A 20,610-nucleotide genomic window follows, 5' to 3' on the forward strand; every position below is an offset into this window, starting at 1 on the left:
AATTGACATTTGACGCCAGGATCGGCTCCACGCAACAACAACGTAATTAAAAGGAAAGCGACTGCTTGTGAATATTAACATTATGATTTATTATTTGGACCACTATCTGCACTTTTACCAAGAGTTTAGAAATACACAACTTTTATAATCTACTTACACCAATCGTGTTGCCTTGCTGAGCACACCAAGCTTCTTCGAATGTCATTCTATATGTCAACGCCCAGTATTCTGATGCTAGCTGAGGCTTTAAGGGCCCCTTTGTCGCTACTCCTGCTTACTACTCCTCTTTAAGTCTTCAAAGAGAGGAGTAGCGACAAAGGGGTTTTTTAACCGGAAAACGCGCAAACTTGTGTCTTCTTGGGGTTAAATTGGACTAGATTTAGTCTACCCCAGTCTAAAACTCCACGCAGCAGAGTTTCGACTTCAGACACTAGTTTGTTCCGGTACCTGCAGTACCCGGCCAGTGTAAAGAGTATCCCCAGTGTTGTCGTCCGCATAGCAATGAATGACGTAGCAACATATCATTGATATACAGAATAAACGGGAATCCTAGAATACCTAGGACAGTTCGCGCAGTTTACAAAATGGGTCCCAGAGAGTCACTAAAAAATATGTTTGAGGAAATAAATATGTTTGCCTTGCCAATATATCTATGAAAATATTATATATGCACATAAAAACATACACTTGTTTGAAAAACATTGTGACAATCATATTTATATGTGAACTAGAAATAAGAAAAAACTCGCTGTTCCCACAACTAGGCTCCATAATGTTAATAAATCATTCATAGGTCAAACTGTACGCTTCTATAATAGACCACCAAGTGATGTGGTAAACTTGTCAAATAATGAATTTAAGAAAATGATAAAACAGAAGCTTTCCTATTATAAAATATCGGATTACCTAGAAGATAAGGAAGCTTGGAATTAATAATAATAATTTGCTCCAGCTATTTAATTTAATTGTAACCAATATAAGCATTGTAAATAACTTAAGACGATCAAAAAACAACTAGCCCGAGGTTCTTGCCTTTCTCATTGGGTGCTGGACGGGATTCTGAACAGTCGGTAGAGTTGACAGTTCAATGTGATCACGGATTCAACTGAATAAATGAATTTTGAGTTTGACACAGCTTTGTGGGACCGCTGTTCACGGGTTTATAGTCGGTCCGTCAATGGATGTCGGTGGACGTAGTTATGCTCCGTGGATGCTCCTTAATGCTCTGATCAGCGCGAAAGCTCAGTGGAAGTCCAGTTACATAATTTCTCGGGGAGCCTATAGGCTGGAAGCTACGAGAGGAGGTTATATGGGCTAGACTCCCTATGCTGTGTACATTCCATGTAGAGTACCTACTCGATTGATTCTAGAAAAACAATTTTACTTATTTTCTTTAATTCGACTGTAAATTACAATAACAATGCTGCGCTGGATGTAAAGTGTAACGTCCTTGGCGAATTCTATGTACATATATAATATCTTGTGTAATTATGTTCTGAATACCTAGTATTTAATCTTTATTGACATAGAATCGGCAGAGCTCAAAGATCGGCAAACTATCAATAGTTTTTTTATGTCGCCTATCATACATCATAACAACGTTGACAGACGCAGGCGCCGTGTAATCCTGACCGCGCCATGAATAGAGCGATGGGCGTGCCGGGTCAGGTTACCAAAGCAAGCGACGACGGGGTCAAATCTCTGTTTTTGCGAATTAGCCAGGGATCACCAACTGCGGCGAATTGGGCAAAAAATTATAAACTATAATAGCTACTGATGTATCCAAACATACAGAGCTCAGGACATATTGTGCACTAAAGATAGTAGAACTGCTTTCGATTTCAAACTTTTGGTGTGCATACGTTTTTTATCCTTACGTTTCTGAAATTACTTACGACCGCTTTCTATACACGATCTATAATCTAAAGTTATTTCCAATCCAGGTTCCATCGAGAATCTGCATTTCAATATGACGATCCTTGTAAAAAAGGTATACAGTTAGGCTTTGGGCTTGTTTAGGCGTCACGTAGTACTTTCACACAAACTTAAGTATTCACAGATTAACCTAAGTTAAAAACATGTTAAATCCAAAAGAATTAAACCATCCTTAGAATGTTGCCTTACCTACATGAGAATAAGAGAATGAAAATATTTTTGTTTAAACATTGGTAGATAGGTAGGTCATTATTAGAAGTTCAAGTAGCAAGATACTAATAACTTGATTATTAAAAGCCTTGAATCCATTTTGAGAAGTTGAGGTTAGGTTAGGGTACCTAACTTTTTTATTTTGAGTTTAGACGCTAAAAGTTAGAACTTTAAGGTTCTGCTACGCCATCTAGTTGTATTAATAAGAACCACCTCTGCGTTATATACCAATTAAGAAGTCGCAGTTATTTCAAAGCAATCTAGAATTTATCAATGATGAACGTTAGATGTCGTTTTATTCAATTAAGAGTATGTACCTATATTTATAACTTTGTCGTATTTTCAAAAAAAAAAACAAACTTACGAAGAAGCTGTTTGGGTGTGGTTGGGAAATAGTAATGGGCTGAACCCCTAATTTTTTTCTAGTAACATTCTAGTAACATTTCCTATATGTAGGATAAACTAAATAAAGCAGCAGGCGTTTTTCGTGCTTGCGCAACTTCTGATTCTTAGTCCTTTTTGACTCCATAATTGCGAAGTCCGAAGATTCATCAGCTTCGGTATCAGAACGTAGAAAACCACGTAATTAATTACCGCCCTCGAAGGATTATGAATAAGACGGTTTCATAAATGGCATTATGATCTATAGTAATTATAGTACGTTAATTAATAATAAGCAATAATTGTTAATACTCGCTATCAGTGATGAATTATGTGAATCGATATGATTGTGATAGTCAATGACTTTTAAAGCAATAAATTAATCAATAAATTTGTTTTCTAAAAGCCTTTTTGCACACGACTCTAGTGCCGTGTGTATCAAACTTAAGGAGACGATACTTTTTTATTAAATATTTTTTTGTGTTTTTTTTTTATAGATTATTATTATGGATATTATTCTTAATGAATTCTCAAAATCTACTCAAGCCTTTTGTACCTTCCGATATATAAAATGCTGAATGATCGAGAATATTTTTTCTACTTTAACGAGACAATGGACCTTGAAAACCCTGTAACGCTTTTGAAATCTTTTGCAAAAATAATCGCCACGGCATATATTTTGGCACATTGCAATTTTAGAAGCTAGAAACCTGACATTTATTTGGATAATAATAAAATGTATTACTTGAAAATGTTTGGGACATAGGTATTCTCCTTAAGAGAATATTGCACGCGACACTAAGATGTCTTTATTATCAGCAATTATATCTGATAGTGCGTTCATTGTTGTTACTACGCGACCTCTATCTAGACCTGCCTCTAAATATAATAATAAATAATATTTAACTCTCAAAGAGATACTTAAATATCATAATTGACGAAATATCATTGGTTCAGTCGTTAGTTACGTCGTTACGTCAATCTCTTAGACATTAGTTTATCGAAATTTCTACTTTGTTTGTCTATCTCCAATAAATATCAAATTAGCTCAAGACAAATAATTTATTACTTAATGAAAAATATATCTTACTACTACACATGCACAAAACATAACAGACAAAAGTTCAAATGGCACTGTTTACCATGCTAATGATATTATGCATACTAAGTAACACAAATCCAACTGCTACTGTTCGAGTAGGTACTGACGAGATTCTATTTGAGACTAGATATTTTTGTTTTTCTGAAATCGTAACATATTCTTTTCTAAAGAGTACATTGCGTAGAATATATTATAGCATAAATAGCATAGAATAAATTGATGAATGTATTGTTTGCAATATTTGATTTTGGCAGGAATCGGTTTAAGGTATAGAACGTCAACGTTGAAACACGTGAATACAGAAGTTAATTTTTATCTCTATTTTAATCTAATCAGTAAATATGAGAAAATATATGCATGGTCATTCAAACATGTTCACGTCTTACGATTAACTGTTCGTTAAAAAAGTTTTAAATAAATTTTTGATTTATTTTTAATAAGTATATGGTTTACTCTGTTTACCCTCAAAAAGCCAGAATGAATATAGAGTAGGCAACGACCTAAAGTCTCATCTCTTGGACTTTTGTTTTTATTTCAGTCCCTTCAACTTTGCGACGAGGGTTTGGGGGCAGATAGTGAATTAGGGGGTATAATTATATTTCTAAAATATTTAACATTAATATTCAATTTAGTGCCAAATCACTCGTATTTAATAATTAATATTTATAATACATAGTGTATTTTTTGTTTATAGCGCCTGTAAAAAAAAGTAAGCAAATCCTTATATCTTCATCGATGCATTGAAAGTCAGATGAAGTTCAATATCACAATGCTTACCTATTGTAAATTATAATCACGTACTACGTTCCCTGATAGAATAATAGTAATAATTAATTTATTAAAGCAGATAATCATAAGTCCATATGGTTATTATTGCAATAGATACAATATTGTCCTTAATATTATATTAGTAGCCTTAAAGTATGTTAAATCATGAAATCGTAATGGTTACAAAAATATACACTCAGATTTGTGACGACTTATACGAAACAAAATGTTATTTTGTGTTAATTAACTAAGGCAGTCCTAATTCTGTAATAAGAAACCACGTAGGAAAGTTTTATTGTGCAGATTACATACGAAATACATTTACATATCTTCAAATACTCTTGATTTCAGTCTAGTCGCTAAACAGTAAACGAATGCGTTGTTATAATTTTTACATGGCCAAAAAACCTTAAAAGCACGTGGTATTACAACTTATTAAGTAAGAATAATCTTAGAAATAAGATTAGCAGATAATCATCATTTTCACGCATAATTAAGAAGCTAATTGATAGTATACAAATAAAAGCGCTCCGAATCCTAAATCTTTATCAGTGTTGAAAATATCACAACGAGCACAGGTGAGTAGTATAATAATATAACGAAATTAACAATAATACTAGCCAAAGATTATTCAATTAACTTCTGGATGAAGCAAGCCTAAATTATATTATGACATTTTACTAAAATGGCCGGGTCCTTGTGTTTATTTCTTTTGATTTCGGTACTTAGTTTGGCAACAATATTAAGAGTTTTAAAGTATCCTATTGAAATCACAAACAGAGACTTGGAACATAAATTATGCTCAAAATAGTTTGGTATTACCGCGATTACATCACATTTTCGAGACGCCAGCGATTATAAAATCACTGGTAGTTACTATGACTTAACACAACGCAGTATGCATGTTAATGTAGCCGAATATTAATGTAGATTGAATAACACACTATTTTATAACATTAAATTATTTAAATGTAGTATAAGGTTTATATTTCAAATCATCAAAATAAAATATTATTTCGATTGTAAGATAAACTTTATATATACGGTAGCTATTGATAAAAGCTAGAAAAGTGCTAACAAAGTTATACGACCTTAGCCACTGGGGCATTCGGGCGAATTAGTGGTCAGACTGGTCGAGGATCATTTCTTTAGGTTGGAGAAATAGCGGCACCTTCCTCCGCATGCTTGCAGCTCATGTTACGAATCGAAGCTCGTAAAATATTTATTACATTGTTGCCACATAACAGCCAATTTAGATAAAATTTTCTAGGTTGCTTAAAATATTAGATTGTGTAGGTATTTGGTTTATGAAATATGACAATAAACAGATTAGAAAACAATGGATTAGTGAAATGTCGTTCCTGATTATTTTCCATTTTGTCAAAATGAGTGAATGTAGCAATTCAAAACGAACAATAGTTTAACGTTTATGAAGCTTATGCTGAGTCAGTAAGCAAAATGATTTAAAGCAATTGTAACTAGTTCTTGTCGACATGTCATCTATAATATTGACGCAGCTGAAGAATTGTGAAAACAAAATAGTTTTGATCGAATTCAAGCAGCTACACGAAAAAGATTGATACCGCATTAGCTCACTGGAAGAAACGAATGCACCATGTACTTATTTGCGATTCCTTATTGAGACGTTTCAAGGTGCTGAATGGTGTTAATGTATCCGCCACATAGCCCTGACTTTGCGCGTTTAGATTTTCAGCTTGTAGTCTCTTGAAAATAATGAGTAACAACAGTAATTTATTATTTTTATTTATTTAAGGTCGCCTTATAACATCAAGGTTTTTACGACCACATAAATACATAATAAATATTACACAAAACTATTACAGATACATTTCTGGCATAAATATGAACTATAAAATATACAATGTTATTCAGTGTTATTAGAAAAATGATTCCTTTAAATTATTCGGTAATTTATAAAGTTTTCTTTCATGTTGGCATGATACACAATTCACAAACATGAATAAAGAGTCAAATTATTCCCTAATGTTTAGGTAATACTCATCGTTTAATACTGTAAAAATCGTTATACACAATTGTAGCAATTAAAAGATATATATCAAATACAAAACAGAAATAGTAAGTTAATAAGTATAACTTGAAATTGTCTCTCTCTATCAAGACTAAACCGCAGAGTGCTGACATTACCATTCCCGCGCAATCGCTTGTCGTGTAAGAACGTTTACCGCGCGTTTACAAAATATCATCGCTTCCCGCGAGTGTAACGTTGAACCTAATCAGTATAAATATTATCTACAAAAATGGATCACAGTCATCATGATCATGGTGAGTTTTTGTATGTGTATTATTCTAGTAGTCAACTTATAAGAAAACTATGTGTTATATTTACACAAATTAATTATGAGCTCGTCAGTACGACATTCTGAATAGAATTATTTTTAACAATAATCTACAAATTCGGTAAAAAAGGGGTTTCCCCCACCATATGTTTTAAATCTGAATCAAATACATACAGTCAGTCTTCAGAACACAAAACCCAAAGTATTGGTTTGCATTGCAGTTCCGGTTTTATAACAAAAACTTATACGAGTTTAACGTTGTTCTGCGGAATAAACAATGTACAGATTAGTTATTCGTAAATATCGGTATATAAAACATTAATAGTTATTTTGATACATATTTCATTTTTTTAATGTTTCTTTATTATTACCTCACTGTACTCTTTGATTTAATTAAATTTAAATCAAAATAAGATTTTATATGTGATGTTGTGACGAACATGCATGTAACCTTGGCGCAGTACATAATTACTTTTTTAGGTCGTAGTTATCATTTGCGCGCACGCAATGTCGAAGATGTTTTAATAGAAACTGAAACTGAAGCCTTAGGATTAACGGAAATGTTTTGTATAAGACACAAACCAATATTTTTTTGGCAGTTTTAAGGGTAAAGTTAGTCAAACAAAAATATAGTAATTGCTAGAAATCAATACTTTTGTACTACCTGTCAAAACCTAACATATGATCTCACTTAAACGCTCTCTAAAGCGCAGCATACAAAGCTACAGATGTGTCAAAGATCAACTAAGGTAGCTGATGTTACAACATAAATAATAAATTTAAATGGTAATTTGCGGGGCACATGGAAAGAGCAACAGCATAGAAGAGCTAGAAAGTACTAAACCAATAGACGCAAAAGAGGAAGACACTTTAGAAGGTAGATAAATCCAATTAAGGAAACAGCATGTGGTACGTGCCAGAGTGGCACAGCGCAGACAGGGATGGCGGGATTTGGAGAAAGCCTTTGCCCAAAAAAGGGCACACAGATACCTAAAAAGAACGAGATGATTGAAATATAAATGTGTTTAAGTGTAAAAGTATCTAAAAGGCTATTTATTAGTAATTGGTATCGACTGAAAATAAAAATTTGATAAGCCCATTTACTAATCCATTTTATGCGAATGGTTTCCACGTGAATTGGTAGTTGCAAGCACATCGTAAATCTTGATAAAAACTGATACTTGCCACGCATCTTACAATAAATAGTAATAATGTTATCGCAATTTATTGTCATCGATCATTGAATTCAGAAGCTGATAGCTCGAGGACAGTTCCTTACACTTGTCAATCAACATTTTGAATAAAATAAAAATATATGAAACTGCTAAATATAAGCTATTGGTCTCAGCTAATTCTTATGAAGAAAATATATGGAAATAGCTCCTTTAAGATATATGTACTAGTTTCAATTTGATGTTTGTATCGGTTTCTATATATAGTACCTTAAGTGAATATCTAATCGGACTGGTTTACTACTTTGATATAGATTCAAGATATAAACGTATAATTATTTCAATAAATTTATGTTGAAAATTGATAAAGTTGGCATGTCGAAATGTAACCTTCACTGTGTACCTATTGCGTAGCGCACTGTAGGACAACTACTTTCAACCACAATAACTGATAAAAAAGTTGATAAAGCTTGTAATTTGTTAAAAATGCTTTGGCAATTGATATTATTGTCAGTAACACGGCACATAATTAGGAACATTACTGGAATTTCTAATAATAAAAAATCAAAAACATGGATGGTTTTAACTTGACGTTTTGGTAAAGTATATATAAAAATAATATAGATTTATTAATTTGTTCCGAAATTGAGATTAAATATCGGTCAATTGTAAATTAATGATTTCACTCTACTAAAAACATTAGTAAATTATATTTTAAACTATTAGATAGTGTAGAAAAACCCCATATTGGTATATAATTTTTTTTTTTAAATGTCTCAAATGTTGTGTCCGTTATATGGCCAACAAGTGTAGCGGGTCAAATTAGCGAGGTTTCGATAAGAAAGTGTGTATCGCTAAAATTCTCTCCGCTTTAGCGACGCTCGCGTGAGTACCAGGGTACTTTGTTTTTCGCTTCCAGTTTCGAGTGACAATAGTCATTTATATACATTGATTTGATTGAGGAAATTTCGTGTTTATAATGAGCAAACACAACAACGATTAGATTGATTTCTACGTTATAGAAGTAGGTAAAGCAATTTCATAAAGAAATATAGTTTACAACGGAGCAGGATAGCGGAGTTCAACATCCGCAAAGCGCCGCGCCCCGACGTACTTTGAAATTTACAACAAACTCACGGATGTGTTTGGCAAACATTTTGTAAATTGGCTAAATTGCTTGACTTTTTCTTACGCTTTTGCCGATAAACATGACATTCCGTGAAGTGTATGTTTCAGTATTTGCCACAAATATTATCGCATGTTAAATATTAGTATCATTTGTATGTACATAAGTTACGTTTTCCTGTTGTCACCCAAACGGCGTGGACAGGATGCGGCCTATTGTCTTGTTAGTCGAGACTTTGCAGACTGATAGAGGGGCAGTCTCAATAAAATAATAGCATGAAACCGTTGCAATAACAAAACTTATTTAACGCACATATTTTATGTTACGGCCCTTATCAAGTTTACCCAACTAGAGAACAAGTCTGATTCGAAAAACACAATGTAGTTTTTGCGTAAAATACAACTTCTATGATTAAGAAAACTGAAAATGGACTTTCTGGATGCTATTTAAAGACAACCTGTTCAAATAATATATTAGATATGTTTAAATGTGTTAATTACTCACGTTTTCGTCTCCATTTACGTAGCACCTGTAACAAGATAATGTTATTTATGACACGTAGCATCCTTGACACTAGCAAGGACACATGGGCTCGCGTCACCGGATCTACGCGCATCTGATTACCATACACGTTTACTTTCCATATCAAACATTACACTTCCTTTAATAAGTAATTAAGGTCGTATGATTGAAAATATGCTTGCTAATATGCTATCCTACTCTGCCATTGCTATCATACTTACAAGTTACACGAAGATTCACGCATAACAGTTCCGTTAATGCTAAATATATTCGAATTATTCCAAAGCTGCAAAAAGACGAAGCTAGAAAAATCGTCCGTTCCTCCGAGGTCTTTCTCCTGTACGTTCATAATAAAGTTTTAGTCCAACTAAATAACACAATGTTTTTAGAATCCGAAGTATGCCTGAGGAGCGGTACCTTCAAGGTGAACCAGTTGCTACAATTACCACAATCTTCTGCACTTGTTCTTTGTGAATAGTCTAACATAATTAAAATTGTTTTGCACAATTATTGTGTTGTATTTTCCTTAAATTTTAAAGTTTCCCCTTTTGTTTGTATAGTGTAGACTGTAGGTGTACTTTACTACAAAAATATTTAAGCTAAGTCCGATTATATCTTGGGTCTTTAGGTGGCATTCAATTCTCGAGACAAACATAGTTAGTCTATATAAAAAAATATGATCCGTTGTAAGGAGAACTAAGTAGCACCAACATACGAAACAAATATTTATTTTTATTTCAAATTCTTAAAAGTGTTTAACCTAAATTAGGTGCTCATTTATTTTGTATTATTACTTAATTAACAGGTCTAGAAATAATACACATAATTTATCACGTCGACAAACCACCTGTGTATTCATTGTGTAGTTAGAAATGTGTTTATTACGATCTCGATAATCTTCATCGCCTCACAGAAGCCTATGGGTTATTGTTTATTGCTCCAAAATAGCCAGAGAATATAATATAATATATATACAACATATAGGGAATTAAACATTTAACATACTCACAATCATTCTAATCAAAAATATATTTTTTGTAAAAACAACCTTTGATCAACTGAAGTAAATGATGACCTATTAATTAGCAAAGTTTTAATTTGACATGTTTCTGGTGATAAATATATTAAATCAAGATATACTTAGGTACATTTGTTTTGGACTTTGTTGACCTAGTCATACAAAATACATGTACATATATCCAAAAACTTGAAAAAGTTATCACACAAAATTTAGTTGAAAGCTATTTAGACGGGTGCATTAGTGTTTATCAAGTTAATAACCTTCTATTTGCTATATATTACAATAGCCATTACGCCATACATTGAATAAATATTGGGATATAATATAAGTCACCTGTCGCAAAATTAAAAAAAGTCGCGCTATGTAATACACAATACGCGAAGATACAACATAGAAAAATAAATTCCTGCACGTGTTTCTTCACAAAAACTGCAATTGTAAACATTAATTTGACCTCAAATAAATTCATCCTTACACTTCAAATAGAAAATAAACTGCTATACGATAGACAAATAAGTGTAAACGCACCAATTTATTTTGTAATCTTACAAAATATCGAGTATGGCTCGGCAATCTCATGTCACTCTACGTGTTTGCTGACGAAGTTATTACACAACGTATTACACAAGTAGGTACGACAAATTTAATAATTTTTTATTGCTTGATAACGACTATTTAGTTAACTTGTTATTAAGCCGTAACGTACAAAACACGTTCGTATACGATATATTACAATTAAAGAATATTTTGACAAATTAATAATAAAAACAAGGCTTTTTCGATTCTCTAAAGGGGGGCAGCTGCCCCTACCCGATAGCGACGCCCTTGGTTCCTAATTAAATCATATTTCAATAAAAATAACGTCATTAACAATGTCTGCATTCACACATATTTTATCTGAATTAATCAACCTCCTAATTACCACGTAAACCTACCTAATTATTGTAGTTAGATACGATAGATATTGTACATGATAAGATAATCGTTTTTGCTTTAGATGGAATAAAATACAGCTATACAATCGTGCTCTACAGTGTTCACAAAATACTATCGATAGAAAAACAATCGCATAGAAATTGTGTACCTAATAGCTAAATATATCAATATACTGTACATTTATGATTTTACATTAGTTACTTCATACAAATAAGTAGTAAATAACTTTATTAACGGCCAATTATTCTAGTCAAAAGAAAATAGGAAAATAAACAAGAATGATTAATAATAGAAAATATTTCTTATACTCAATAACATGCTCTCGAGAATAATGACAAAAGTAGGAGCTAGCGATGGAATCTTGGTTGCACCAAGATGCATTGCGCAACGTGTCCCTGTGAGGTGAAAGCGCACCTTGCACAATCCTATGTTACCGAGGCTTTATATCTTCGAAATATGGGTGATATTGCCTTGGGTCTTACTAACAAACTAACAAACTCACTATATCATACGATTAACATTTAACATAAGAAAGACACTCATCACATATATTTGTTATCCCACTTTAAGTAGCTACCAGCTATGTCATTGTCAGTAATTGAAATGATAGATGTATATTTATAATTCGTGTTTTTGTTATTATTATATTGCATAGGATATTAACTTATATCTGTAATACCGGAAAACAAACCACACAGGAAATAAAGCATCTACCTACATCGCAGTCCTAAGTCCTATTGGGTTTCCTTTTTTGAGTTAAATTGGATTATATTCAAATTTAAAGACGAAATAGTAATTTTGCTAGATATTCGTTCTAGTGTTTGAATTTGGCAACTGCCAAGTGGTAAACAAACCTATGTACCGCCAATTAACCAACAATAGCCTACGTGAACAATACTAGTTGCACCTACTTGAATACTCTGTGACTCACTGTGTTTGTGTAACAATGTCACCTTAATATTTATCGTGGTCTAGGCATTTGCGCACATCAGGGAAACCACCGGTTTTATAACATCATACATATCTAAAATATTTCTATATCCGAGCAGTTATTTAAATGTTTAAATACTTTTACTAAAGCGTGTGACGTGTGACGAAGTGTTTTCTACGTCATGATTTTCTAAAGACTATTATTTTTTCAGAAATGGACCCGACTCATGATGGAGGATGCGGTGGCCATGGCCATATGATGGTGGTAAGTGTTTATGTTTGAAACACACTTTGACCTCGTCATTTAACACTCGAAATGCAGTTCGCCAGACTTCATAGAAATATTTAACAAAGATATTACGAGCAGTTGAGATAGGTTAGGCCGTGTAACAGATTTGACACTTGACCGGAATATAAAATAGAATCGTTGTTCTCTTATCATTACGAGCGTTATCGGACGGTGCAATCGTGTCAAACCACCATTGCGGTCTGTAGAGGAACTGTAAGTATCGAGGAATGTTCGTGACGACCACCACACCGATAGAACAGACTTTGATAAACAAATAAAATATTTTTTTTACTAGAAAAAGTTATGAGCTACACAAATATTTTGTCGACAATTAATAATTTACGAAACACATATATCGAGCATAGCGACAGGTATGTTAAGAATTAATATCGAATTATGTTTGTATGAATGATAAAGTTAGTCCAAATAGTTCTTTACACACAGTCGGGCGTTCACCAAACATTCGCATTCTTCACGTGCTAAGGTATGAATGCTCAAGTACCTTACTGCGCTATTGACACACTCAGACGTATTTATCGTATGAAATAAGACCTTTATACTCTGCCCGTGAGTTAAAATCAAACTACTTATAGATATATATAATAGACTAGCGGACAGACGTTGTCAAGCGATTAGGATATTAAACAAAGTGTGAAAGCGACTGCAGCGCCATCTGCTGGGCTGATCTGTGAATCTAAAACATCCAGGGCGTCACCCAAACGCAAAAAAAACATCATTCAAATCGGTCCAGCCGTTTAAGAGGAGTTCAGTGACCTACACACGTTCAGCAGAATTAGTATATAAAGATATTATATACCTACATAATAGCTCATACAGTTTCTTCTGATCTCTGCTGATCTAGTTATTAGATCTAGAGTCGGTTACATATTTTACCTTTTTTAAATAAAAGTATTGATTATTATTTTATATGTATTGTATCAATATAATAACTCCGATCGAATCATTTGTATTAAACGATATTCATTTTTCTTACATCCTCTTTGACGATATTTGCAGCACACATTCTGTCAATGTTACCAAGGGACATAGAGATTCATTTTTATATACATAAATAGATTATAAGTACCTAGATACAAATTTTAAAAAAAATGATAGTAGATACGGGCGGCGACGCTTTGCATGTTAAATTCGTATCCAATATATCGTAAATGTTTATTGGAAATTCCATCTCACACTTCATCCTTCTTAGGCAATTCATTCACGATCTCCGCCATTAAGTTGTGGAATACGCTGCCCGACTCTGTACGATTGGCTACCTCTGTCATCTTTTAAAACTCTTCTGTATAATCATTTCTTAACCTTATCCTATCCTGATCAATCGTGACTTGTATAAATCTTATGTTTCCTTTTACATCAATATTTGCTGTCCATGTATTTGTAAGATTAGCTTTTAAGTTTTTAGTCTGTTGTTAATATTTTTTTTTTTTGTATTACTTTAGATTAAGGTACTATGTATATATATTTTTTTGTATTTAACATTTGATTCTGCACTTCTCGCACGCATCATGTTTCTTTTTTTCTAGTTTTTCTCTTTATCTAGGGTTGCCTGGAAGAGATCGCTTATTAGCGATAAGTCCGCCCGTTGCATCCTTTATAATTTTTTTGTATTGTGTATCATTCTTTGTTTTTTGCAACGAAGTGTAAATAAATAAATAAAAAATAAATAAATAAAAGTCAGCACAGGACACTTTTTAACACATCACTTCTTATTTTCAGTTCCATGCTGGAGTCGTCCAAGAAATTCTTTTCAAAGGATGGGAGACATCCAACGCGCTAGAGCTATTCGGCTCAGCCGTTGCCATTTTCTTGGCGGGCGTGCTATATGAAGGCTTCAAGTATTACAGGGAAACACTGTTTGAGTCCGCTGCCATGGCGGCAACCGCTGACTCACAAGTCAACATCGCCAAGAACGAAAATGGAACGAGATCCTGTCACACCAAACGGAGCCCTATGTTAGTATTCATTATTATCGTTTGTCATCACCAAGCAGTGTTAAATTATTACGCGCCCATATATGTCCTAATTATGTCATGTATATACTGTTTTTTATCTATCTTATAGTCTAAAAATATCGGACAATTTACTGGATACTCGATGGTTCAAAACCCTGCTTACTAATGAATATGGGTTGGTTTAGGAAATACTTATATTTGTATCCTTTTTCAGATATACGATGTTTTCAAGTGGCCACGTTTACCAGACGCTGCTGTATTTTATACAAGCCTGGGTGTCATATGTCCTCATGTTGGTGTTCATGACGTATAATGTTTGGCTGTGTCTTGCGTTGGCGCTCGGTTTGGCGGTCGGCTATTTCCTCTTTGGTTGGCGCAAAACTACCGCCATAGACAATAGCGAGTGTTGCATGTAAATAAATAATGTTTTCATTTAGGTAAAATATTCATTCAATATGTTTAGATTGCTTGTGAAATGCCTTGAGGTGAGACTTTAAAAATAAAAAACAAAACAGTTGCAATAAAAAAGTTCAGAGCCATATTACGATTAAAATATGTATTGTAATAATTAGTAATAGGAATATTTATGTATAAGATCTTGCCAATAGAAATTAGTTTCCAACATTCCTTGAACCAAACATTAAAGTTGAAGGCTTACCTATAGATATTTTGTATAGTAATCGTAAGATACAACCGCTACTAAAATCCTATTTTAAGTACTTTTATAGGAATACTATGCTAAAACATCGACAGTAGCATATATAGATTTCGACATTTCTCATTGAAAGTGATAAAAAAAATTATTATAATAAAAATATACATCTTTAAACGAAGATTTTTGCCTCTGTCATTGTTAACAAAAATTAACACAAACACCTGATTTTACTAATTCAATATAAAACATTTATATTAGATATTGGTTTAAGGTAATGCTTTGATACAAAATTGTAACACTAGTAGACTGAGGATGTTGCCACATATTTATTCCTTGTTATTTAGCAGTATTTACATAATTACCTATATGTCTTATAATCTTGTTTTAGATTTAAATAGATACCGAAGTTAATAAATTGTTTAAGCACTTTGTGATATAATGACTTTGTAGAATTAAAAATATACTAAGTATAGTTTTATTGTTACGAATGATTGAATAAAATTTATTTTATGTATTTTTGATTTTTTTTTATTAATTTAAAATGTAAAAGGAGTAGTAGTAGCATTTATTTTGTCTACCTAATAAAACAAAAGCAAACGATTATAAAACATTGACTTAACTTCTTTTCCTTTATTAGTCATCATAACAAATTATACCCATAATTATTAATATCATAGAGTGGAAGTAAATAAAAACTTGTGTCTGTACTTTTGAATAAAACAGACCACAACGAATGGTCAATAGGGATCAGTAAAATACAAAAATATTTTTTTTAGTTTTGACGTGATAACGTCTTTAAAATCGTTTTAGTCGGGTGACATGTTCAGAAACTTGTGTCACACCAAAACCTCACGAGCGCGATCGCAGGTATAACGAGAGAGAGACGGACCGATCTCCCGTCTCATCTCGAGCGCTGCCAGCCATTCCGTGAATGTATGAAGAAAAATGTATATCATAGTCGAATAAGTAAACTTGTCATTTTACACCCGAAATTTATCATCAAAAGTGTGAATAAAACGATAGATGTAATTTAAAATTTGAAAAAATTGTTATCTTCATTAATTCCTTACTTCCCAAAAACTTATATCACCAATAAGACGTTATCACGTAAACATCTCGATCGTAAACCTACTTTACAAACAACCAATAATTTTGAATTAGTTCGAAGTCAGGAAAGAAAACTATCGGTAATGAGGGATTTTTTGACAGCTAAGAAAAGTAGTTCCAAATTAGTCAATAGATGGCACTTTCAAGTAAGGGTTTTTGTTTTTTTAATGTGACTTGCCAGTTTATTCTGTGGTCTTTCCTCTTTTCTTTTGGCTCTTGCATTTGATTGTGATTGGTCTTTGGGCAACTTTGGGTGCTAAAATCATGGAAAAAACGTTTCATCATCCTTGTATTGTTAAAACATGTAAAAAAATTGGTACGCACCATTTAGAAGAGTACAGTGGCTTCAAGCAGTCCAACAAGTAAAGCCTGGGTTGACCATAGGAAAGCATTCCAGAATATGCTCAGATCACTTCAAGCCAACTGATTATAATAGTACACCATTGTCTTCAAGGTAAACCCTTGCGATCAAGCGCCATCTCATCGTAGCTTTTAGAACTATCTTTTTTTTAAATAGCTGTCAGAAAAATCCCTCATGGAACAAAAAGCGGCGCGCCTTTTAAAATTCTATAGCAAATGTCATGGAGACAAGGAGGGTTTTATCCAAATAAATAATGTTAATTGCTACTTTGTGATTATAATATATGTGGTGATTGTCTCATAGTATAAATCTTTATATCTAATATAATATACTAATTAAGTAGGTTTTGAGCGATGAGATGACACATGAAAGACGTTACAGATTCTTTGGTCTTAAGACAGGCGATAAATCTTTAATCGTGAAATCTTTCCACACGATTTCACGTTTTCCTCCACCGTACGTATTAACGCACATGAAATTATTTTAAAATATTTTTAGAGTTACGTTTTGAGTTTCTCTTTTATAGAATTATCTAGAACTCTAATTTATTACAGAATAAATAAATTAAAGAGCACTCTGTATTGTGTCTTTTTTATAATTATTGTCATTTTATTCATCAACTCCGTCAATTGTCAGTACTGAGTATACTGTTAGAATCTGACAGACACAAGTCCATAAAATGTTTCATGTTTTGTCTTGGGATTTTACTTGTTGATATTAAAAGTAAATTCAAAAAAAAGTAAGTGAAAAGTGATAATTAAAAACGTTAAACGGATATGAAACAGTCGTACAATTAAATATCCGAAGTCAGAACAGTTTTTTCCCGTTTTCGGGCCGCGATCGACCAGGTAACGGTATATTTTATTTTGACGACGTACTAAGTTCTCGTGGACCATTTTATGGATTAGTATTGATTGAGAATAATAACTTTATGATACTACATCTTAAGCGTAAATTTTTGAATATTGATTTCATCATATTTCCTTTTTTATTTTCATCATGTTCAGATGCTTTCATGTTCGCTAATGTTCACCATCATGAAATTCTACATTTTTGTTTATTTCTGTATTTATAAATGAACATCCTACGTGTTATGTTTTACGTTTATGTTACTAGGTCCAAGCTATCTCTATAGAAATAGTATCACTGTTTAGTGAGTGTTTTAATGAGATTTTTAGATTTTTTGTACTAAATTTATTTAGTCAGAAAGCTTTGCCTATATTATATATATTATAGTATATATGTATATAATATAGCTATTTAAAATATTTATGATTTTTATAGAATTTCATATAAATGTGTTCCCAAAAGGTGAACTGTTGTGTTGTTATTTCTTTATTTTTATTCTTCTCACCACATTCATAGTAGTTTATTTTATGGAATTTGACTTTTTCATCAATTATAATATTTGGCTCAACCGGCATCCACACATCTGGTATAAGAGATGTGGTTATTGGTGTAGGATCACTAAAATAGAAATAGGCAATTAGGTAAAGTGTTTTTTTTACAATATTATCTGTAAAACATCTTTCTTTCGAATATATTATGGTATATGTTGTCAGTAATTCACTTTAAATTTGACACTTACCCTAATTTAATAAAATTACTCCACATATTCTTTAAAATATCTCCAATATCATGTGAATTGTCAACTTTGTCTGAAAAAACTAATTTTAAAACTTTTCCATAATTGCCTTTAAAAGCATGCTTGTATTCTCTTTGTGAGAATTTCATTAAAAACACTGGATTGCTGTTATTGTAAGCATAAAATGCACTTGACTTCACAACAGGGTATTCCATAAAAATGTCATTTACGTAATCTCTATAGCATTGAATTATATCTTCCTCTGTGAGAATGTTACCAAAATAAAAACCTTTTGTCAGTTTCGCAACCTTTTCTTGTACAGATGTATCTATAGCTAAATTATTTGGTAACAGGTGTCCAAAATTTTCTGGTATGGATTGAAATATTTTGTTGTTATCAATCAAATCTATTTCTTTAGGGTCACTATAAACAATTAACATTGGTATTTGTATTGATTTTTTAAATTTTATTAAGTCCATAGGATCATCATTTAAAAGAGAATATAATGTAATTTTCTCAATACAGGGCACAAATATTGAAGTTATGTTAAGAAAATTCATTACAGATATGGCCTGAAAAAATATTTCCATGCTTTTGGTGTTTTTATCTCCCTGATAACCCAGTTCTTTTGCTGCTTTCATTGCAATTTCTACAGGACTATATGTTATAGAGGAAGGTGATAAAACTGACCCTGATTCTAAAATAGCTTTCTGGAATAAACCATCAGCTATCCCAGAAAGTAAAAGAATCTCAATAGAGACTGAGCCACTCCCAGTTCCGTAAACAGTGATGTATTGAGGATTTCCATTAAATTTCATTATATTTCTGTGTATCCAGTATAGTGCGGCTACTTGGTCCTTTAAACCTGCATTTCCAGGAATTCCTGGTGATTGTAGACAGAGAAAACCTGGAGCACCTATTCGGTAATTAACTGTCACTACAATAATCCCTTGTTTAATAAAATATGGTGGTGGATGATGATAGCCCCAGCTAAAAATAAAGAAAAGTATTTCTAACAGAGTTGATTTTAAAATTGCATATGTAGAAAACAGTGTATTCCAATTCTTTTGTTTAAAAGTTTGCAAGAATCTAGAAATCTTACAAAGTAATGTGCTTATTTATATCCAATTCCTAAATAACTCCAAAATGTATAGATATTTAATTTTGATACTTTACCCACTTTGAAAGAATCCATCATGAAAATGTACTAGTACTGGCATATTAGTTAGATTGTCTGGTATAAAAAAATTTAATACTAAACAGTCTTCAATTCCATTTTCATTATCTTGTGGGCATTTCAATCTATATATAGCTTCAAATATACCATCCCATTGTACTGGAGGCTTAGGTGCCTGTAAACAAATGTAATAAATTTTTTGCTTCTTTATTTCATTATCAATAATTTAGTCTAAAACTATACAGTTTGATATTTATTATAGAAAAAAAACTTTCAGTAGTGTTTGTAAGAAACATACCATGTTTTGGTACTCACACTAGTATATATACTTTAATTTGAATTGATATTTTAACAGAACATTTTTAGGAAGTACCAACTGTAAACTTAACATTTTGTCTGAATTTACGTTAGGAAAGCAATAGTTTGCGAAATTGATTAGATTGGAACCACAAAATCATTGATAGTTATGTTCTCGGCCTTTAAACTAACTGCCGCACTAAATTTGATATAGAATAAACATTTCAAGAGGCTATTGCTATTCAAGATTTCTTTTTTATGTAATATTTATTTTTGTTAACGCCCATAATATCTATTACAGCATGAGACAAGCCTTTGCACTATTATTAAATATTGATGCGTATAGTTGAATTGAAGCGCCATAAATTGTTTACCAAAGATCTAATATGGAACTGAGTGAAAATCATGCTGAGTGGAACATTAACACTTCTAATTTGTTAATTCATCAAGTAACTTTTCTAATTTAACATAAATATGTATAATAATAATTAATAAAATAAAAATGAAGATTAAAACCATGTTGAAATCATATTGTAACTAAATTATTAATAAACGTATCCAAATTTTACATTGACGCTTCTAAATTGAAATCACACTTCCGAAATTTTATGTACTATAGTATATTTATTTGTAATACCAAAAAGAAAATTAAGTCGTTGCTATTTGTCATAACGCATCACACAAATTCGATTACTTTATGGAGTTGGCGCTAACAAATGTGTTTGCTGACCTTAAATCTGTCGTA

The 20,610-nt window shown here is 32.2% G+C and overlaps 3 protein-coding genes across 3 annotated transcripts in view; 2 read left to right on the plus strand and 1 right to left on the minus strand.

The window, feature by feature from the left end:
- The first annotated feature begins 6,548 nt into the window (after window positions 1-6,548).
- LOC125054618 (high affinity copper uptake protein 1) lies at window positions 6,549-15,852 on the plus strand. Its single transcript, XM_047656624.1, has 4 exons — window positions 6,549-6,700; window positions 12,634-12,686; window positions 14,448-14,683; window positions 14,898-15,852. Exons 1-4 carry the CDS (start codon window positions 6,676-6,678, stop codon window positions 15,097-15,099), a joined length of 516 nt encoding a protein of 171 aa, XP_047512580.1. The 5' UTR covers window positions 6,549-6,675; the 3' UTR covers window positions 15,100-15,852.
- Window positions 15,853-17,519: 1,667 nt separating this feature from the next.
- Window positions 17,520-20,610, plus strand: part of LOC125054815 (serine/threonine-protein kinase D1) — a 30,122-nt gene continuing 27,031 nt past the window's right edge. The window contains exon 1 of the mRNA XM_047656928.1: window positions 17,520-17,654. The gene's annotated coding sequence lies outside the window, so the exon portion shown is untranslated. The remainder of the gene's footprint in view (window positions 17,655-20,610) is intronic.
- On the minus strand, window positions 18,391-19,723 carry LOC125054365 (juvenile hormone esterase-like). The gene is made up of 2 exons (XM_047656209.1): window positions 19,716-19,723; window positions 18,391-19,381 (listed from the first exon to the last, which is right to left on the minus strand). The coding sequence occupies exons 1-2, from the start codon at window positions 19,721-19,723 to the stop codon at window positions 18,391-18,393; spliced, it is 999 nt and encodes a 332-aa protein (XP_047512165.1).

The sequence above is a fragment of the Pieris napi genome, chromosome 12 (assembly GCF_905475465.1).
Source record: "Pieris napi chromosome 12, ilPieNapi1.2, whole genome shotgun sequence".
Classification (NCBI taxonomy): Eukaryota; Metazoa; Arthropoda; class Insecta; order Lepidoptera; family Pieridae; genus Pieris; species Pieris napi.